This window comes from Doryrhamphus excisus, linkage group LG16, assembly GCF_037039965.1.
Source record: "Doryrhamphus excisus strain RoL-2023G ecotype Guam linkage group LG16, RoL_Dexc_Guam_v1.1, whole genome shotgun sequence".
In the NCBI taxonomy this organism is placed as follows: domain Eukaryota; kingdom Metazoa; phylum Chordata; class Actinopteri; order Syngnathiformes; family Syngnathidae; genus Doryrhamphus; species Doryrhamphus excisus.
The window spans coordinates 10,871,229-10,894,314 of NC_136372.1; the positions used below are offsets into that span (position 1 = coordinate 10,871,229).

Here is a 23,086-nt window from a genome sequence, read left to right on the forward strand (position 1 = left end):
AACACCAGTTGGCAAATTGATAGCATTAATTCAGTGTCAAATAATGCAAATGATATGATAGCAGCACTGATACTGTATGTAGATACTGTATGTCAACTCTGATGGGCTATTTTATGTTAAAGCTGGCTATTTTTTCTTTTAATTTTACACAAATATGGGAACAAGTCAAAAAAGTGAGTGTTTGATTTATTTCAAGCCTACTTCACACTTATTTTGGTTGAATTCTGTTGTTGTAACAGTTGTTGTTAAAGTTTAAAACCATTAAAAATGTATAAGCCTTATCATGTTTTGTGGCTTCAGACCATTTTTCTTTATTGGAAGATGAGGCAAAATGGCTATTTTGAGGTCAAAGGTCAACGGCTCCTGCTCAAAAGTATTGTTTAACAAGCCAGAGGTGCACTCACTTGGGTCAGAGTAGTTTGGTTTGGTGCGTCAGACCTTGGCCTTTCCATCACAAGACTGGATGCTTGAGGGTGTTTGTAAGGAATGACGCATTCCAAAAACTTTGGATCTACTGATAATTTTATTTGAGCAATTAACTGAAATGTGAAAGAACAGAAAGTCGCTTGTAGGCAAGTTGATTCATTTGCACAGTCCATCTCAGTTGGGAACAGTGAAGGGACCTTCTCAACCCACACAACCCACAGCCGGTGTTCCTGTTGTTGATGCCGAATTTCCACATCCTTGGTTAAATTGGCATGAGGCAGATGCCATTTGTTGTTTGATTGTCAGATTCTGATGACTTAGAGGAAGCCCGACGTAGTACATCCAAGATAAGGTACTGTTATTTCGACACCATGACTGTGTGAACCCTTTTTTGCATTATATCATTGTGTTACAAATGTTGCACTGAACCACCGGCTTCTTCTTTGTTGGTATCGTTTCCGGTCGGGGAAGTGGGCATCGAAACTAGGAAACATTTGAACGATACCAAGGGAATCTAAATGTTAGTACCGGTTCTCATCGATGCTCGAGACTTGATGCCTCACAGTACTTACGTGGCCATATATTCTGCAGAAAATGTGAATCACAATTTTCATTTCTATTTTCCATACACATGTTTATGGTCGGGCTGCACGGCATATGAGTGGTTAGCACGCAGGCCTCACAGCTAGGAGAACTGGGTTCAATTACACCCTCGGCCATCTCTGTGTGGAGTTTGCATGTTCTCCCCGTGCATGCGTGGGTTTTCTCCGGGTACTCCGGTTTCCTCCCACATTCCAAAAACATGCTAGGTTAATTGGCGACTCCAAATTGTCCATAGGTATGAATGTGAGTGTGAATGGTTGTTTGTTTATATGTGCCCTGTGATTGGCTGGCGACGAGACCAGGGTGTACCCTGCCTCCCGCCCGAAAACAGGTGGGATAGGCTCCAGCACGCCCGCGACCATTGTGTGGATAAGCGGTAGAAAATGAATGAATGAATGAATTAATTTTTATGGTTATGTGTACTATGTGCTCATTCTTATTGGACTCATCACTGTCATGTGTCTTGTCTTTAATTGTCTGTCATTTCCACAGCTCAGGAACCCGGGGACCCGGGAGGAGCTTTTGGGTGTTAAGTTGCAGTGTCATGATTTTAGTGTTCTTTGTAATGAAATGAATAGAAAGACTGAAAAAACGTCAAAAACACTCACACGACAGCACATTCATGCATATCAAGTCGAAAGTCAATTAAATAATGTAAATGCTCTTTCTGTGGTAGACCGTAAGCATGGAGAAGCAGGGCAATGGACTACGACCGTGCAGTGTTTTAGTACAAAGGCAAAGTTTGGCTGTGATGCAGTGTCATTAAAGATTGTAAATGTGACACCCAAAAAGTAAAAAAAAAACTTTATATTAGAATATTAATGGATTAGTTACGTCAAATACTTCCATTCCCTTCTCCACTATGGAATACCATTCATTCATTTTTCGCTTTTCCTCACGAGGGTCGCGGGGGTGCTGGAGCCTATCCCAGCTGTCTTCGGGCGAGAGGCGGGGTACACCCTGGACTGGTCGCCAGCCAATCACAGGGCACATATAGACAAACAACCATTCACACTCACATTCATACCTATGGACAATTTGGAATGTGGGAGGAAACCGGAGTACCCGGAGAAAACCCACGCATGCACGGGGAGAACATGCAAACTCCACACAGAGATGGCCGAGGGTGGGAATTGAACCCTGGTCTTATGGAATACCACTCAAGGACTAATAAGGACTCCCTACCCACCTTCTCCACTTCCTCCCCGCTGTTCATTTGCTGTTCCTACTGGGCTCTGCATGCCAGATGGGAGGCTGCTCTTCACCTCCAGTACTACAGGGGGGAGAGAGAGAGAGAATGATTGATCAGTGTGGACATGTTGTCAGGGGCATCGCAGACTCTTGCATCATTGCCGACACACACACGCACACACAGTTCATCGGTTCATTCAGATAGATAGATAGACTCCTTTTATTGTCATTGCACAAAAACACAGTAGTGAAATTGCCAATGAAATGTCGTTGCCTGGCTCCCATATAATAACAGACACAAAAGAAGATAAGTAATAATAAATAATAATAATAATAATAATGTGATGAGCAATGATAATGTAACAAGAGGAATGCAACATCCTGCTGCCTATAAATAGCCACAAGCTTTGCATTAGTCTAGCAGTGACTGGTAGCAGACTTCACTTCACCCCAATTTTAGCACAAGCTTAACCTATATTATATCGAGGGATGTTAGCATGTTCAACTACACTGATTGGTCAAACAAGGTCAGATGATGCCTGCTGGGCTACATTTGCTTATGCCAAAAGAGCCCCAAGAATGTATTTTAAAAAGAACCAGGACTTCCTCATTCCTCATCCTTGAGCGCACAGACACTGACGGAGAAGAAAGTGTCAGGAAAGATGGCAGACATCAAAGTACTTGGCATTTTAAAAGAATGTTGACAAAAATTAATTACAAACGACTCCGGCTATCACAGATTTCAGAGGCATCGTTTAATCAGATGACTAAAAAAAGATAATTCAGAACGAGGGTTTAATTGCTTGAAAATTAAAAGACTGCTCTGAATGATTCTGAATTTTTTGTTCAGCCCAACTGTTTGTACATTGAAGTGAAGTCAAGCACCTTAAGTCACTCCGGTGAATAAGTTGCACCAGCCAAAACATTTATTTTAAGTCGGAGACTGACTTTTAATCTTGAAAGGTCAGTTATAGCAATAATAACAAAATGGGGAAAGTGAATAGGTGGTATATTAACATATATTAACTTAATTATTCAGATAATTATAGCCTCAACAAAACAACATAACTAGTCTGTAGAATGTGATTTTCTTTTTCTGTTCCGCCTTTCTCAGTTGTCCTTTTAAGATGATGTTTACGTTGTAAATTGTCAATGTAGTGGGAGTGATAGAGGTAGCAGATACTGGCACACAAGCCTCGTAGCTATCAGTGTGAAAAAAAACAAACAAACATACTCCATATAAGTTGCTCCGGAGTATAAGTGCAGGACCAGCCAAACCATGAAAAGTGTGATTCATAGTCCAGAAAATACAGTACTTGGCTGATAAAAGTACACGAGATGGCAAAAGTTCATGGCAAACTCACATGCATTTAGGGACAGAATTAATTAACATTATTGTGTACTATATGATAAGTGTAAAAGCAAGCCCATCTGCTATGCAGACGAATTTCCCAGCTTGTTAAAAGCAGCTGTAACCATGAGTGGAAATGCTATAAATCTCATTCTTCCAGAACTGGACTATACCAGATGTTTGTGACAACTTTGTATTTTTCCGATACCACACACGCTTAAAGCGAAGATTTGAGAAGAAAAGTTCCTAATTAGCTTATCTGCTTCAGTCAGCCCGACTGGTCAGTGAATGTGTGTGCAAGTGTGTGTGATAGGGCTTTTAAGAGATGAACCAACACTGACCCTGATCTGCCACATGCTATGTTGGCTACTCTGTCTTGAGCTCAGCTGATCCCTGCTATTGGATTAGGCTACTTCCTGGAGAATGCTAAAAGGCATGTTAGAGCATCAGGATATTTCCTGTCTGCTGGCCAGACAGGAAATTAAATTAGGCCTTACTCGCTGACATCGATGACTTTAGACCTGGGCTTCACTTTGCATACCATGTTTTTCCCAATTTATTGTGATTTATTCTGCCTCACTTTAACCTCAAATTAGTCTGCTTTTATGCTCCATAAAGAGTATGACTTAAGCTCATCAAACACTTACCTCCACAATGGGAGTAAGCTTGTTAGCTCTGTCCTGATGGACTACAACGAGGACCAATGATATTGTTCAGATCCCAATCAGACTTTTTAACTTGTCCTTGTTTTGGATTTGTTAAAAAAAAAAACCCAAAATATATATACAGGGTCAGGCAAAATGAGCTGACACGTTTGTAGGTTAAATAAAAGGCAAATAAAGAAAAGAAACAAAAAAGTGTTTTTATTTTCGCCATTCTGTTTCATTATGTTTTAAAAATGAAATCAGTTCTAGCGGTGCGAGGTCGGCCGGTTGATTTTGGTTTCAATGCAGATCCAGTAGCTCTGAAGTTGGTAACCCATAACAAGATGGTGTTTCGAGCTGGCTACCAAGATTGAAGTGCAAACCGAACGCTCGTTGTGTTGCAGTTACAGATTGGTTTGTTTTGATAAACGTTTCCACAATGAAAGCACGATGCTCACCAGTCCAATTAATGGCAGCAACTGAAAAAAACCCCGAAAAAAATGGCATTATAAAGAAACAAAGCAAAATGGAATTATATTTACTTTTTGAAAATAAAAACACTTTTTTGTTTCTTTACTTTATTTGCCTTTTATTTAACCTACAAACGTGCCAGATCATTTTGCCTGGCCCTGCGTTATGTAAACTATAGATACTCATGACAGCGTATATCTGAGAACTGTGAAATGACTTTAAAAATACGCCTCAACATATGCAGGGACACAACCAGTTTTAGATTTGCTGGTACGTGACCGTTGAGTTGGCTCAGTCGCTGCGGCTACGGCAAGAAAAAGTTGCTAAGAGCCTAAAAGTCTAAACACGGCCGTGTGCCTGTGAATATGTGTGCAGCCACTCACTTCTCAATTACCTAAACAAATATTCTGGTGTTTCACGGTGACGCACGTGTCTCCCTTTCCACTACAACACACGCACTGTCCCAGTATGTGTGTGTATATGTGAGACTGGCTTGTGAGTGTGTGTACAACAGTCCTCTTGGCAAGAGAGACACATTCCACAGCAGCCAGCCTCTGACGTCAAACTAAAGACATTTATAGTCTTGTAAACACACACAAACTCACACTAACATACAGTCTGGCAAAGAGGCGGGTCAGAGGCAACATTGCAGTTGATCATATTAGTCTAACAGTTCTACTCTGTAAGTAGTGTATCAGAAAAGTGGAAGGAGGCAGACATTGCATACACATTGTCCAGACATTAAATCTCGATAAGACTGTAAACATTGGCGATAACATCATCACTTTCCATTATTTTGACATTGTATTCACTTTTTAAAATCATAAAAAAAATCTCTAATACTGAATACAATTTCATAGATTTTTTAATCAATATCATTGTAATCTCCATAATTAGAAGAGTTATTGGTAGCAAACCCGTCCCATTTGCCCTACAATGGTAAAGGTTGACTTTGACAGAAAGTCAGAGGCAAACTTCAACTTGCTTGAGGAGGTGTCCGTTAAATGCAGTGAATCAGCCTGATATTTACACCCTTACTCACACATCACAAACCAACAGGAGATTATCATCCTTGAGGATGACTCACTCACAGTGCAACCAAAATGAAAGGAAGCCCACACACACACTTGTCCAGCATGCCTTGCGGGTTAAAGATTTATGTAAAGTTACAATGTGTGTTTTTGTAGCACCGTGAGTGAGGGAAGCGTTTTGAACGAGCCGAGCCTTTATTCTTGTCACTTACACAGAAGTACAAGCAAAATTGTGCAATCACAACACTAGGAGAGGAGGGGGAAAATAAAAAACAATTCCGAACTAACATCCTAAAATGAAGGAGGAGAGTGTGGGACTGTTTAAAAAAACCTTGGCATACAAGTAAAACACATTGTTTACACACATAGACACAAGACCAGTGCCACAAAGGGGAAAGGGTTCCCAATGCGGCCAGCAGCCAGCCACAGCTACCTGCAGCCAATTACGGCACAAGCCGTGGTCCCAGTCATGTTTGTTGGGCTCCTGTTGGTTTGTGGCAACGTGTAAAAATATGTTATGGGTGTCTCAATTATATGCGTGCATCAACGGCGTTCAATGGAACCGTGGAGTATATGGGCCACACGATAGCGTTAAATTAGGTGTGAGATCATGTCGCAGACCGCATTTGGTGCAGGACGTAGCTACAACTACAATTTCGTGTCAGCGCGTGTACTTTGATGTGGGTCACAATGTATGACTGCCAACGGACATCCTCTGCTTACACAGGAAGTATTCTATTTTGTGCATCATATTAGAAACAGAACAGAAAAGGACATAAATGAATAACATGTGAACGTGATGCACTCTGGCTCTATTTTTAATCAAAATAGTTCAGAAAGACAAAAGTGGTCTCGGTCTTCCGGTTTCTCGTTTCCGTGACTATTTCATCATGTTGTTGCTGTTGCTGCATAGATGTATTTTGGGAAGTCAATATTCATCTTTTCTTCTCCCTCTTCCTGCTTTGTTCAATCTCTACTGCTTAAGGTAAATAGGTATTATGATGTCAGCCCTGCAAAACAGCAGAGGGAGGCACACAGTGAGAGGAAAAAAAAGAAAAGACAGAGCTAGGTAAAAATAGTATAATGGCTGTGTGTGCTTTGGACAAATTAGAAGCCTAGAGCCAGAGAGAGTAGTCACATGTGTCCTGTTGCCATAGAGACAGAAGGGTGGGCCAGATGTATTATGAGATGGCTGTAGGTCATCCAGAGAGATGCTGTCTGATGTGTTGCATAAAGCTTCATGTCTTTGGCAATGACCGCTTGATGCAGATCATCTCTAGTCGCTCAGTACTCACAATGATATCACCAAGCATGGTGTGGAATGGTTTGGTCATAAAAAAACGCCATACTAAATACTCCTTCAAAGAGTATTAGACTATTTCCAGCGGGCACATCCAGATGTTTGAGGTCATATGGATTCATAGCGTCAATTTTCAGCACAGAGTTGGTCACTCAGTTGCTTGGTGAGTGGTATAACGGTAGGCCGCTTCGATACGTATCACGGTTAAGGTCACAGTTTGGTATATTATGGGTTCAATTCAAAACCTAAAACTGCTGTGAATGATTTGAACTGCTGGCAGGGAATTTTCCAATAGATAAAATTCTAAAGATATAGATGCTCCATACAGAAGAATTGAGCCATATTTGGTGCATTAAATATGCTAAAACAATGCAGGTCGATTTGTGTTATAGGTTACAAAGCAAAGTAGTGTAAGAGCTAATAGTACGGCATATCTCATTAGTAATGAATTCATCTCATTTTTAGAGTATCCCGAAGGCTAATAGAAATGCATTGGTAATAGTTTGAAAAGATAAAATTGTCACGCCCTGTGTGGGTTCCTAAGTGACAGTTTGGGTTTGAGTTTACGGTCTGGGCTTTGGTTTCCGTTTGGCACGCTCTTATTTCGTGTTTGACTTCCTGTTTCACCTCATTTGCCTCCATTGTCATAATCATCCACACCTGTCCCTAATTTGTGTCTATTTAGTTCAGGTGTGTGCGTCTCCCTTTGTTGGATCATTGTTGTTTGTCTGTCAGCAAGTTGAGTTGCCTTTTCTTCTGCTGCTATTATAGACAGAATAATCCCACCAAGTGACGATGATTTTTGGACCTGGCAGCTCCTCAAGGCCATGGAGGACGAGGAGATGGCGATGCCGCCATGGGAGATGGAGGACTTGGTGTGCGGTCCGGACGACACGTTCGCCTCTACGGCGTGGCTGTATCCCGGACCCACCGACGACACTCCAAACCTTCCGCGACGCCGACGCAAGCCGCGGCGCCAAAGAGCGACGCCACGCTCGTTCTCCCCTCCACACGGACGGCACCCTAGTGCCCATGGCGTCGGTGTTCCCTGCACCCGCTGCACACCCTCCGACGCGGCGGCGTCGCCAGCGCACAGCACGTCACCAAGAGGTGTGGCCGCCCTCTTCCGCCTCGCCATGTCACGCCACGGCACAGCTCAACCCTCTCGCAGCCGAGTCGCAGCCCGTCGTGCATTCCCCGACGGCTTCCGTGCCAAGTGGCGAGGCATCCCGAATTCCTCCAGTGCCCAAGCCACGCAGCCTCTGGGGTTCCCAAGACCCGGCTCCCGTGCCAAGCTGCGTGGCGTCACAGATACCTCCAGTTCCCAAGCCACGCAGCCCCAGGGGTTTCCAAGACCCGGCTCCCGTGCCAAGCTGCGTGGCGTCACAGATTCCTCCAGTTCCCAAGTCACGCAGCCCCAGGGGTTCCCAAGACCCGGCTCCAGTGCCAAGCTGCGTGGCGTCTCAGTTTCCTCCAGTGCCCAAGCCACGCAGCCCCTGGGGTTCCCAAGACGCGGCTCCCAGATTCCTCCAGTGCCCAAGCCGCGCAGCCTCTGGGGTTCCCAAGACCCGGCTCCCGTGCCAAGCTGCGTGGCGTCACAGATTCCTCCAGTGCCCAAGCCACGCAGCCCCTGGGGTTCCCAAGACCCAGCTCCCGTGCCAAATGCGTGGCCTCTCAGATTCCTCCAGTGCCCAAGCCGCGCAGCCCCTGGGGTTCCCAAGACCCGGCTCCCGTGCCAAGCTGCGTGGCATCCCGGATTCCGCCTGTGCCCAAGCCGCGCAGCCCCAGGGGTTCTCAAGACCCGGCTCCCATGCCAAGCTGCGCGGCGTCCCTGATCCCGCCCGTGCCCAAGCTGCGCAGCTTCAAGCCTAAACAAGTGGCTGCGGCCGGGACTGCTGACCTGGAGGAGCCAGTGACCCTCCTCCAAGCCTCCCTCCTCCCTTCCCTGGTTTCGGTTCCCTCTGATGACGGCGTCTGGGATCCGCCTTCGAGAGGGGGGGCTAGTACCACCTGCTGGGCTATGCTGGAAGCACAGCCCAGCCCGCCAATGGAAAGGGAGGATGGCGCCACCTGCTGGGGGAGTGAGGAGGCACAGCCCACTCCACCTGCAAGACGAGGAGCAGGGCTTGCTGGAGCAGATGGAGAGGCTCTGGCATGGACGACACCTGCTGCTTCGGCGTCTCCGCGTCATGGCCGGATGCCGGCTGCTTCGCCGTCTCCGCGTCATGGCCGGACGCCTGCTGCTTCGCCGTCTCCGCGTCAGGGCCGGACGCCTGCTGCTTCGCCGTCTCCGCGTCAGGGCCGGACGCCTGCTGCTTCGCCGTCTCCGCGTCAGGGCCGGACGCCTGCTGCTTCGCCGTCTCCGCGTCAGGGCCGGACGCCTGCTGCTTCGCCGTCTCCGCGTCAGGGCCGGACGCCTGCTGCTTCGCCGTCTCCGCGTCAGGGCCGGACGCCTGCTGCTTCGCCGTCTCCGCATCAGGGCCGGACGCCTGCTGCTTCGCCGTCTCCGCGTCAGGGCCGGACGCCTGCTGCTTCGCCGTCTCCGCGTCAGGGCCGGACGCCTGCTGCTTCGCCGTCTCCGCGTCAGGGCCGGACGCCTGCTGCTTCGCCATGTCAGGGCCGGACGCCTGCTGCTTCGCCGTGTCAGGGCCTGACGCCTGCTGCTTCACCGTCGCCGCATCAGGGCCGGACGCCTCCGGTTTCTACACTCCCTGCCGGAGCCCTGGTTCTGCACCCAGGGCGCCCCCCTGAGGAGGCCTACCTCGCGCATAGACAAGGGCGCCCCCCAGAGAGTGCTTGCCACCTCCGTCAACCCAACCATTTCCTTCATCACATGGAGGGGTCTTGCTGGCTCTGCTGGGCCTGCCGCCCCGGCCGACCCCCTGAAGGGACCCGTCAGCGACCCACCTCCGGTCCCCCCACCACCCATCCCTCTTTGACTTCTAACTGTTTTGGACGTCTGGGATCCGTCCTTGAGGGGGGTGTACTGTCACGCCCTGTGTGGGTTCCTAAATGACAGTTTGGGTTTGAGTTTACGGTCTGGGCTTTGGTTTCCGTTTGGCACGCTCTTATTTTGTGTTTGACTTCCTGTTTCGCCTCATTTGCCTCAATTGTCATAATCATCCACACCTGTCCCTAATTTGTGTTTAGTTCAGGTGTGTGCTTCTCGCCGTGTGGGATTATTATCATTTGTCATTCTGCTACCTGAGTTGCCTTTTGCCTGCTGCTACAATTATAGCTAAAATAAATATTATTTACCTGCTATTGGTCCTGCTCTCTGCATCCTGGGGTCGCACCGCAACACAGACATGCCGTACCGTGACAAAAATGAGCATTTCATTTTTAGGAAATGAAAGTTCCTTATCGACAGAAGTGCAGCATTAATAGTTCCAACTTGTAGCACTGTTCCCCATCACTACCCATCTTATCCACTTGTCTTTGTCCATTTACGTATTTCATTGGGAAGGTCAAGTGTTTCCAAATAGGATACTTTAACGACGGAGCAGGGTTTTCAAGTTCTGGTCACTTTCAATGTGTACCATGTAGGACATTGGTATGTTTCTGGTCTGATCCGAAAGTTCTGTACTGAAAATTCCAGGTTTACAGCAACACACAGGACTATAAAGTGCAAATAATAATACAAATAATGAAGTTAGAATCACCATTTCCAGCTGTGTACATGTAGGCACAAGTTTATTGCACGCTTATTGTACAGAATCATTTTTTTGGAGCTGTCGATACTGTATATAGTAAACAGTAACTGAAATAGATTTACTGCACAGTCTCAGATTTTGAAGAGGCAGCTGTTGGCCCACATGTTTACTTTATAAGGGAATGATATGCTGTTTTCCTTCAAAGCTTATTCATTATACAGATATCTGTTGTTTATCGTGGTTATTTGGTTTCCTGTGAATTCGGATCCACCAAGTATGATTCCTTATTTGTAAATGGAATATTTTCGTACTTAGGGCATATAAAACCCATTTATGACCTTCTAAATACGGCTTTTAACACTATTAGAGTCCTCTAGACTCTAGAAATAACAGCCCTGTAGTCACCATTATTAGCCAAGACACAGGGGTAGATACTATAGAAAATCAGAGTTGTTTGTTTTTGTTTACTACTGGTACTTCCCGCAGTGGCTTTTGTCACATTGGTGTAAAAGTGCTTACACGTAGTGACCAGTGTAAAATACTACACACCAAAATGTGTCTTTCACTGTTCATTTAGTCATTTGTATGCTTAAAAATGCATATTTTCTGGCAACAATTTATTAATTAATGTAATAACCTTGTGATGAAGTGAAGCCACAAAATTTGAACCGTGATGTTGCAAGGGATGACTCTACCCACAAAATCGGAGATTGCTTTAAAGATTAGACAAATTGTCCCATCCCCTTTTCAAATTGCACACACAAGTCCATCAGCTATTCCATGTAGACAGTACAATCTTGATTAGCCCTTGTACATGCAAAGGAGTGGTGACATCAAATTCAAAGAATTGCAACACCCACAGGAAACACAATCAAGTACAATCATACTGTCAATACTGCAATGAAACCTCCAAAGTTGAATGCCTTTAAAGACAAAAACTAGAGTTCCAGCTAAATGTTGTGGTAAAATCATGTATGATGATCAAAACGTTCAGCAATGCTTGTTAGCATCAGAATGATTAACACCACAAGTGTGTTTTCCTTTTTTTTTTGGCTTAGTGTTGGCCTGAGTCAAATGATGAAGGTTTCGTATCGCCATTGGATCATCTCTTTGTGTAGAGTTTGGATGTTCTCTTCGTGTGTGGGATTTTCTCAGTAGTCCAGCTTCCTTCCATATCCCCAAAACATGCATTTTTGGCTAATTAGAGACACTAAATTGTAAGTGTGATTGTGAAAGAACGTGAATAGGACAATGAACCAGGCCCAAACCAGAAATTATACTTATTACAACGCTCCATCGTAGCTCCTCAGTACAGTACGGCTAAGGCAACAATAAGTCTCCTCGCATAAGTGTTACACATACTTACTGGTAACTGCACGCTCACCACCGTACACTCTTCCGGCCGTCACAATAAAAGTGTGCATTTCATCATGTCTGACCGCACTGAACAAAATCAAAGCAGCTTGCAACAACATTGAATTAAAAGCATAAAAGACTGACCATTGGTATGAGCCTAGACTTGGCATGCCAGAGAACTTTCACTTAGAAAACACAACATTGCTGCGTTCAAAGACGACGGACAAAGTGGGAAAAACAATGAAACAAAGCAAGATAAATGGTTTCCAACAGTGCATTATTTTTCCTGATAAAGTAATAGTCCTTGTTGGAATTTACATACATTTGTGTGGTGTAGTTAATGACAGGCTTCTTACAGTTTTCTATGGGACGGTGGTTGTGGACCCGGACTATATACATATGATTCCAAAACTCACTGTCCTCAAGGACTACGTGTCAGAAGTCTAATCAATGAGTCAACGGAGCAGGGGATTAAAGGGAATGTACGTCTGTCTTGTTCCAAATATACTTAGCTGCTGGCATCAAGCCCCAACCCCTAACACTGCTACCTCACTGCACCTTCAATGAATGTCACTGGCACAACCTCCTACTCCAATTCATCTACAAGGACACATGAATGATCAGTTGTGAACCAGTACTTGGACTTGCTTGGCAATCTCGACTACATTTGTGGCCTTCTTATCTTGAAATACAGTGGAACCGTGGTTAGGTGTCATTCATTTGTTCCAGAACCAAAACTGAAACTAACTAAATCAATGTTTCCCATAGAAAATGCCAAAAATGTTAACACAAAACATTTTACATGAAGTAAACAATCTCAAATGCATATAAATGATGAATGAAATGGACAAATGTGTGTGTCCAAAGACACAATGTGACAACGGGAGACCACACGGACACCACGGGAAAGCTATTAACTTTTTCAAGTGTCCCGAAACAACTTTACTATCTTGTTGTCATTAGACTAATTATGTCTTGTCCTCCAAACACTATCTCTGTGTGGTTGTTTAATCAACAAAAACACATAGTGTATGCAGCCTTATGATGTTGCGGTCCACTATCTTACCAGCTGATTTCAACTCTTAGTAGTATTTTATTAGAACTGTTAAATTCATCAGACTTTTATACCTTTCTATATTGACAAATAAGCACAAGATTCTATAAAGATGATGGCCACAATTACATTTTTTTTTTTAATAATTCCCTATTTGCCAAATTTACCGAATCGTCTAGCTGCGCCCCTGGCCAGGCCAATACCACTCATAGTAAAATTGAAAAATCTACACTTTGTCCATGTAATCGGCCCACCTCGTTCATGGATGATAGGTATCGGCAGCTAAAACCCTAATTAGAGCATCCCTACACAATACCCATAACATTCCCAAATAAAGACAATTTGTGGACGAGCAAATGATCATTCTACAAAGTGAAAATAATAAGAAGCACACATTCAGTGGCACACATGGCTACGGCTGCATATCCACGGTTACCTTCTTTCATTCACCACAAAAAACATGTGCAAGGCCTCCTCACAGCTTTTCCTCACAGACCCTAAAAGCAGTTCATGCTGCGATACATAAAATATGTGACGCCTCCATGTTCTACATATAATTATAAACCTTTACTTGGACGCCCCATCAGACCTCCAGCATACCCTCTGCCCGCCCCGTCTTCTTTCCCAAAGATGACTCACCGGCTGTGGGCATGGCAGTGGTAGAGCCCCTGCTGCTACTCAGGAGCTCCAGAGGCTGTTGGCTGTCTGTGCTGGCAGAGGAAAAACAGGACTCAGTCTCGTAAATGGTCTGCAACATGGTGCACAATCCTGACACCGTGGGATGCAACAACATGCCAAGACGAGAGAAGTGGTCTATTCTGTCACAAAACAGTTCCTTTTCAAGAATACTGCCATGTATTCAAGAACCGTGGGTTACTCATCTTGTGAGGTTATTAGTAATCACTTAGAACCATTTAAAGTTGTTGAAAGCTGCCTTTCTTCACAAAAAAAAAAGAATGGGAAGAATCCGTATCCGTCAAGAAATCAATGTTTTATTTCGGGATTATGGAGGGGAAATTCTTGACAGATTTTATCGTGCTACTGACAGTGGCTCACAAGATCCTCTTCTCTGATGCAGTCTCCAGAAAGTCTTCCCTCCGCTTGGCTGGACCAATCAATCACAATAAAAAAGGATGTACTGGAAGATGTACAGCGATGAGAGACCGATGTTAACAGACTCATTAGAATGGATCAAGGTTGGCTGGTCTCATCTATGTCATTTGGAGTCCAGATCCATGCAAAGCACTTTGCTGAGCGTGTGATAATGGCTGCTATGTTGTAGGATGTGGCGGCCACTCTTGCAGATCACAAAGTTTGCCTCTTATGGAACATCCACTCCAAGTTGAGCAAAGCGACCAAGATCAACCGTGAAGAAATCAGCGAAACGCCCGATTCACTTTGTAAAACCTTTGTAAAACTTCCCAAAAATTCCACGGGCTGAGAAGTGATGGAGGCGATGGGTTCCATGTGTGCAGTCGGCTTGCATCAGGACGGACGAGCCGAGAGCTGCAGCTGCCTCTTTGCCACTTCCCACAGCTAATAACACCACATGAAAACAGATACAAGGAGAAGCTGAATTCCCCTGCATCAAAGGATCCTCATGCTGTTCTCCTCCTGGCTGATGAGAGGGAGAGGAGGAGAGGAGGAAGATAAGGAGAAGCGAGGACATAAATAGCTTTGGGAGAGCACTCCCCGAGGTTCCATGCTTCCAAAATTAGAATCAAGCGCTGCAAGAACGATAGAGAGAGGGAAATGGAAGCAAGGAGGGTGGGTGAGGAAGCGAGTGACATGAAAAGATAAAAAAAAAAACAAGGAAATGTGAGGCTGAAAAAAGACAGTGAGTTAGAATCCTCCCCAGAAAAATGAACAGCCACTGATCACACGTTATCCTCTTATCCCTGGTTGGAAACTCAGTAAAAGGGCAGGCTACTGCGTCGTTCACCTTCATACACCCACTAGAAATAACTGCCGGTCAGACGGCTAATATTCACTGTCTGACAGTCATTGGCGTGCGTGTTTGTGCATACGTAAGTCATTCTGTGACGCTGCTGAATGAAGGGGAGGGGAGCGAGAGAGCGAGGGAAGCTGAAAGTAGTGGAGCGGACGTTAAGAAGGATAAACAAACAGCTTTTTCTCATTTGATGAAGAAAAAAGGGAAACACCTTCTTTCATTTCAGTCTTCCCTGCAGCTTTCACCTGATGAAGAGTCGAGAAAAGAAAAGACACTAACATGGTGGTGGTGGTGGTGGGGGGATCTATAGATGAAAATAGCTTGCTTGAGAGAGGGAGGAGTTAGAGATATAAATAGACAGACAGCAAGAGAGAGCGAGAGAGAAAGAGAGAGAGAGAGAAAGAGAGAGAGAGATAAGCCTCTAGAGCTGGGTAGCTGGGGGGGGTATACACACACACACCACTTCCCAGAATTCCCCTGTCTAAATTTTTCATTTCTGTTGGAGGCTGTGACAGTTTACATTTCACCTGCAATAACAAGGAGGTGGCATGCAGTGTTTCCCAAACATTAGTAGTCCATACAGTAGATGGCATCCTAAGTCTGCTTCTTAACACACCTAATACGCACCTGGTCTGCCAGAGAATAAGAACACATAGCAGGAGGGAAGTGAGTGTTACCATTTTAACAAATTAGCAACTCCAAAATGCAACCAATGGAAAATTCAGTGACCTTTTCTGGTCTTTTTGGACATTTTTGGACACTCTAATGCTAGGAGTCCACTGGGCCGGCGCCAGTTCGCACCAATGCAATTTGCTGTGGCGCCTAGTGTCGCCAATAAGGTGCCTAGTGGCGTGCAGTGGCTCAAACTGCCTCCCAACTGGCTCGTGGTGGCCTGTAACAGCGGCAAAGATTGAGTCTAGCGGCAAGAAAAAAATCAAAATTCAAAAATCTTTAAAATTTTCGGCACGCAACTTGCATCGAGCAATCAGAAGCCAAGTGTCCACCAAGTGGAACCAAATGTTGCAAACAAGCCACCTATTGGAATACACTGGAATGTAATGGCATGAGCCAAGTTGCGCCAATGATGCTAGGATATGCTAGGAGTCCATGGGGCCGGCACCAGTTGGTGCCAGTTCGTGCCAAAGATTAATGGCAACATGCCGAGCGAACATTAATTCGGCGCCATAACGAGCTACTACGTGCCAATCACATAATCTTTGGCGCAAACTGGCACCAACTGGCACCGGCCCAGTGGACTCCTAGCATAACGTGAAGGAATTCTGATTCGCCAGCTGTCATGTTGGCCAATCAGAGGCCTGAAAAAGCTACCACAACTAACTTGGTTATGCATAACGCATCCGTTCATCGATATAGTGAGATATTAGATATGAATATTATCTTTCAAATCAATAAACAACATGAATGTTCTTTTGAAGTCCCTGTCCATGCTATAGGCACATGCATGTGCATCTACTGCTGCACAAAATTAGGTTGTCGCCTTAAACACGGCAGACTTAGACGCTTTCCACTGTACTTGCAAAATGTTCAAGGAAGCTGATTAGACTTATATTGGTATACTATTTATACATAAAGACATGTTTGGTGTCTATATGTGCCCTGTGATTGGCACAGAAAATGGATGGATGGATGGACACGTTTGGTTGAAAACCTCATCCCCTCAGAGGAAGGCAGCAAGCTGACAGATCTCCACTGCTGATAAATGTTCTTTTTTTTTTTTTTTAAATCTGATGACGCCATACATGGATGTAGATTATTTTATATCCAAGAAAAGTATTTTAGTCTGGTGCACCTGGGAAATGCCACCAAGCATCATCATGTACGCATTATTTTCAAGTAAAAGCTGCACTGCGCACTTTGCTGTCAGTGTGGATATTATTAATTGAAACTACTGGCTGCTATTTATAGTATTTGTTTGTTCCATTCAGCACTTCATTCCAAAGTGAAACTCTGCTTCATGGATTTACGTGGAAGGGGACAGAATGAAGACAATCAGAAGATAAACGACTATGACTCCTCTGGTTTTAGTGTAGGCTGCCTTAAGGTCGGTTCCCTTTCCAGGAACAAAAATCTCATTAAATAATTTTCATTAAATCATCACCTTCATTCCACCGCCTCCGCAGCCTCATCATCCTCACCTCCTGTGTAAACAGCTCTGTGTGTCCATGGGCAGACTTAGGTACAGTATACCTCAGTATGACTCACAGGCAGAGAGACTCAATTCAAAAAAACAAGACCAAAAAAAGCCACTAAAAACATAACCATGCATTGATCTAAAATTATGATCATTTATTGCTGTTCAAGCATCCTTGCAATTGACCTAGAAATAAAAAGTGGTAGAAACACCAGGGACAAAGCAACATATCTGACATCTCAGTGGTCTCACATACTAAACACATCTGCTGAAGGTGTGTATACTGCAGTAGCTCAGAGGATGACTCATCTCTGCGTTTCTATTTGAGGCGCATCAACCACTGGAGTCACACTGTGTGTATGTGTGTCTATGTATGCTTTTGTGTGTGCTATATCTGTACCCATGACAACCAAATTACAGACTGACAACTGACATCTCTCAGTCTAAGAGCGTCTGAAGAGGCCTTGGAGGCATCCTGGTGACTTCATTATTCAGTTGGTTTTATACTACATGATGTGGACTTTTGGGGTTGATACTGATATTGGGGGCCGAAAAAATGATATCGGACATATTATTGATCGGTAATGCTAAGAGTTCACTTGACCGGCGCTAGTTGGTGCCGGTTCGAGCCAATGCAATTTGCTGTGGCGCCTAGTGGCGCCAATAAGGTGCCAAGTGGCGTGCAGTGGCTGCCCAACTGGCTCGTGGTGGCCCGTAATAGCGGCAAAAATTGAGTTTGGTGGCAAGAAAATGTCAAAAATGTAAAATTTTCGTGTTCACCAAGTGGAACCAAACAATCTGCATATTGGAATCCACTGGAATTTAATGGCGTGAGCCAAGTTGCACCAATGATGCTAGGAGTCCATTGGGGCGGCACCAGTTGGTGCCAAAGATTATGTGATTGGGGTATAGTGGCTCGCTATATATACTGTACATCAACATAAATTCATATAATACCCAAAAAAAACACTGTCAACTGAAGGACTTTTAGGTGCGGAGAGCGGTCGCCTTGCGTCAGGACGGACCATCCCAGAGCTGCAGCTCTTTGCCCCTTCCCACAGCTAATAACACCACATGAAAACAGATACAAGGAAAAAGTTGAATTGTAGTGTTCTTTGCTTTGCTGGAGCTGAATCCCTGGCTGACGTGCCTGTTTAGTCTTGAGTCAAGTGGCTCCATACCTTCCTCTTGCCCTCTGCCTGTCAAATAAAATATACATATTTAATGCATGTTGGTAATTAGTCTAGAACGTGATACTTACAAATGAGCATTTTAAATAAAAAACCTGCTGCTGTATTCCGCTGAAAGTGATACCACAGACTAATTTGAGGTGTTATTCATCTGACACATTATGTGTTTATAAAAGGCTTATTCACAAAAACATATCAATTAGTCATATTTAATAGCTATTGAAAGGTTCTATCTGTAGCTACTGGGTATTTGAAAACAGCTCAAAAACAAATGTGGAAGCAAACATTAAAAAGAGGGGGGAAAAGTTGACTACAAATTGAATAAGAAATGAAAACATGCATCACTTTGCTACACTTAATACAAGCTACTAAACTACATTTTATGTAACTGCTTTCAAAACATGTCTTTATTTCACTTTAGAACGCTGTATATTAGTGTTACAATGTAAACAAAATAGAATGTTGCCCTTAACGGGCCCTGACAATGTGGCCCAAAAGTGTAGTGTTATATTGTTTTGCAAAGGCATTGCTTACCGTGGTGTAAAAAAATGCAGTTTCTTTCGGCGTTTGGCCAGTCTTCTCCTCCTGCAGCTGCTCGCTACTCTGTCTGTGTGTGAGTACTCGGTACTCGGGCACACAGGAAGGGAGCGACACGATCTCCGCGCGGCCAAAAAATTTCATATGTCGGTTACATATGCACCGATATTGATTAATCTGTGATACGTCATAAACGGCCAGCTGATAAATCGGTCAGGCTCTAGTTGTTCCAATGATGCTTAGAATGCAGCTTCAGGAAGTAGTGAATTGGACGAGTGAAGTTGATGCTAATATTAAGTTTTATAGTCTTTTGCAGTGATTGTTTTGATCTGACAAAGCTTAAGCAAGTTTGATCACGTGTAGAATTCCTACAGATTCTGTTTGGACTGCGGCAGACGTAGATGGAAAAAAAAGCAAGTCATCAGAGTTAATGAGTGACACTGGGAACATTGAGTGGAGGTTTATTTATAGTATTTTTAAAAATCCACTATTACCAACGACTTCAGCTCCAGCTCAAGCTAACTCGCGTAGACACATGTGACACCGAAAAAAAACAACAAAAGAGAGACAGAGACTGATAAACTGTGTGACAAAAGAATTATGAGGCTGAAGAAGACGACTTTAGTGGTGTTAGTTCCCAGGAGGAGGATGAACACTTCGATGAATTACATTTTTTTTTGGTTGGCTACATATTTAAATGCTGTGAAATTAGACAGTTATGCTGCTGTTGTCCTTTCATGCTGCTTAGCAATAATGAGGAAGTTAACAATACGACACATGCTGACATAAACCGATCAGTTTTCATATAAATACCCCTTTTGGTTAAAAAATAAAAGTGGTTAAGTGTGTACTTCGACATTGGTTTAAGCAGACACTTTCTAGTAGACCTGGGCGATTAACCCCTCTCGGTATATCAAAAGTATTTTTTGTCCGTTTTGACTGTGTGCGGGAATACTATGTTCATTCTCTTTTAAGATGAGGTACAGTGTGTGTAGTCAGTATAAAAACTAAAAAGAGAGCACACGTACAACTATGTTCTTCATTTGCATTTTGCTCTTGATATAAGTCCATACAAAGTGAATCAAAGTAGAGTGAAATTTTAGCCCACTTGTATATAAACCTACAAGTCTACAACAAGCATTCTTGTGCAGTGTGATAAGTGGCTATTAGTAATTGCATGTGACGTGATGCATGTACAGGATGTAGTATGCCACGGTTTGTTCACAGTCCCAGGGAGATTTATTTGGGGTTCCACAAAGGTGATGTTGAGCAAAGAATACAAAATGCAAAGTATGAAAACTGTCGTAACCACCTTATGCACATTATGTAAATGGCGCGTTGTTGGCATTTTTTTCAGAAGGCTTTACAGGCGGAATAGGTGCGTCCCATTATGTGCATTATATTTCATTAAAAGTCACATGTGCCAGTTGGTCAATAAATCAAGGAAAAGCGGTTAACTTGCATTTCCTGCAATTATTTGTTGTGCATTTATTGTTATCAATGTAAAACTGCCCAATTTAATGTGATATTGATTTAAGGTCATATCACCCAGCCCTACTTTCTAATAATAACAACGAAAGAAGAAAAATAATCTGCCAATGGAACAAGAAAATGTTACTTATTAATTTGTGTATTTTGGCTGCACAGTGCAGGGGTGGTTAGCGCGTAGGCCACACAACTAGGAGACCCGGGTTCAATTCCCCGCTCGGGCATCTCTGTGTGGAGTTTGCATGGTCTTCCCGTGCATGCGTGGGTTTTCTCCGGGTACTCCGGTTTCCTCCCACATTCCAAGAACATGCTGGGTTAATTGTGTGAATGTGAGTGTGGTTGTTTGTCTGTGAGCAAATGTGATTGGCTGGCGACCAGTCCACGGTGTACCCCGCCTCTCGCCCAAAGACAGCTGGGATAGGCTCCCTCGTGAGGATAAGCGGTACAGAAAATGGATGGATGGAATTTGTGTATTTTTTAACAGTTTTTAACATTATTAGGGTCCTCTAAATATGAAATACCACCCCAGAGTCACCTTTAATAAATACAGTACACATAATAAAAGTAAGTAAGCCATTTAAGACATTGAGTAAATTAGACTTATGCTTGTGTGTGAGATATAAATGTGTTCCCTCGGGGAGCTGAGTGGTGGGTAAACAGGAAGTGACGTCAGGGGGCGAGATTTGAGTTTTAGCTTGGTGTTTGTTACTGCAGGAACAGTAGCTCATGTTTTATTAAGGGATTCTTATGTTGTGTTACCACTGTGACAAACATAGGCACCAACCAGGTAGACACACACTAATTCAGTGATTATTCATGTACTGTATATGCAGCAGTTTCTATGTTATTGTACATAAAGTTCCAGCTCCATTTCCACATGAATTAAAAACATCAGTAAACACATAGAAATTACATTTCAGTGGGAGACTATGTTTAAAATAAACATGGATCAATGGAATCTTACCTGCGGTGTGTGATGAATTCATGGAGGCTGAATCAGGCCTTGGCGCTTCGGCTTTAAGCGTGTGTGTGTGTTAAAGTGGGTCCTCTGAGTCAGCCATGTGTTGGAGGACAGATGATGGACAGGCAACCATTGAATTAAACCTTCTTCAGCCTCAGATTTTCTGAAAAAGAGAACATTAAGATGTCACTTACATCCAGTAGTGGTATCATTTGTATTAGAATGTTAGATATTATTTAAAATATTGTATACCTGCATTGAATGAAATCACTTTGTTTCATTATTACATCTACACACACACAGTATGAAGCTCATGAAGTCACTTTTGGAACTAAGCAACCATTGGTTTACCTGAATACCCAGTACTCTGGTGCCACCTACTGGCTCAGCAATATCAGCAAAAGACTCAAGCCCAAAACAGACCAATAGATAAGCCCTCAGAGAACTTAGCATCCTGGGGATTTTTCCACTTCTTTTAAATTATAAATATTTTATTGCATCTACCTAAGATGTGCCTGATTTTCTGTGTGATGCTCAATAAAAAAATGAGAGAGAATGTTTATGGGTACTAAACATTAAAGTGTAGTGAAACCCGTTTAAGTCAACACTTTTTTCACATTGTTTGTTTCCATTTGTGGAAAGGGGGATTAAAGGAAGTATAAAGGATCTCTGAGCTTATGCCGAAGCTTTGATGCTAAAGGGAAGTTCCTTTCCTGTTCACCCTCCCACACTTCCTGGCTAATGTTAACAATGCTACAAGATGTAGACATAAACCGACTGATTTTTCATTGAAATATGACCCATTAGTGTCATGTATCTCAACATTGACCTATGGTGTCATCCTAAGCAATTTAGGGGTACAGTAAAGTACAGTACAGAGATGGTCAATATGGTATACAGTTTAAGGTCATCAATATCCGGCCATTTTTTCCATTTCGCTTGGAAGCTGGAGCCTATCCCTGTGGGCTTTGTTTTTGGAATGGAGAAAACCAAAGGATTTGGAGAAACTGCTAACCACTACTCCATGGTGCCACCCTCATTTGCATACAAATCCAGATTTTTGTTGTAGTCAAAGTTGATACTCCCATTAAAATGTCTATTTTTGATAAACGTACACTGCCCCCAAACTCTCCTGCTAGCTTGATGTTGACATTATCCTCCAATTTCAGATCAACATTTGCAATAAAAGTGAGTGTTGTAATTATTAGATTAGATTAGATTCAGGTCTAGAACCCATTCTCTCTTTAATTGCCATTGTTCACTCGCAACACAATCCAAAACTGTCCATTGATGTATTATAAGGATAAATATAAGGATTTTTGCATTTAATTAACAGATATTTTATTCACTAACCCAAAAAGAACACATGCCATTCTGATAAATATAAGTGTAAAATGCAAAAAAAATAAAAATAAAACTGCTTTCATAGGGCGATACAATCAGTGAAATTGATGAAACAGATCTAACTGTAGTCTTAGTGTTTAGCTACCTTGACAGTTTGTGGATCTTCTCCAGCTTTCTAGTTGCATTAGTGCCAGGGTAATGGGATCAAATACTCCTGAGAGTGTGTGTGTGGGAATCATGGAGTGTAGTACTTTAACCTAAGGAGGTAACCAGACGAACCTGCTGGCCGACTGCACCAGAGGTGGTGAAAAGGGAGTCAGACTGGCAGACAGAACAAATAACAAATAGAAAAAAAAAGAACAATTGAGTCACATGCCTCACTA

The 23,086-nt window shown here is 43.5% G+C and overlaps 1 protein-coding gene across 4 annotated transcripts in view; it reads right to left on the reverse strand.

Annotated features, from left to right (window-relative positions):
- hdac5 (histone deacetylase 5) overlaps window positions 1-23,086 on the reverse strand; it is a 52,912-nt gene that overhangs the window by 20,828 nt on the left and 8,998 nt on the right. The window contains exons 1-3 of one of the 4 annotated variants that reach the window (XM_058048277.2): window positions 21,363-21,517; window positions 13,720-13,790; window positions 2,219-2,302 (exon numbers count right to left, since the gene is read on the reverse strand). In XM_058048277.2, coding sequence (XP_057904260.2) covers window positions 2,219-2,302; window positions 13,720-13,732 — 97 coding nt within the window. In that variant the 5' untranslated portion in view covers window positions 13,733-13,790; window positions 21,363-21,517. Of the gene's footprint in view, window positions 1-2,218; window positions 2,303-13,719; window positions 15,339-21,362; window positions 21,523-23,086 lie in introns of those variants that run through there. The other 3 variants (XM_058048276.2, XM_058048274.2, XM_058048275.2) reach the window with 3 other exon arrangements.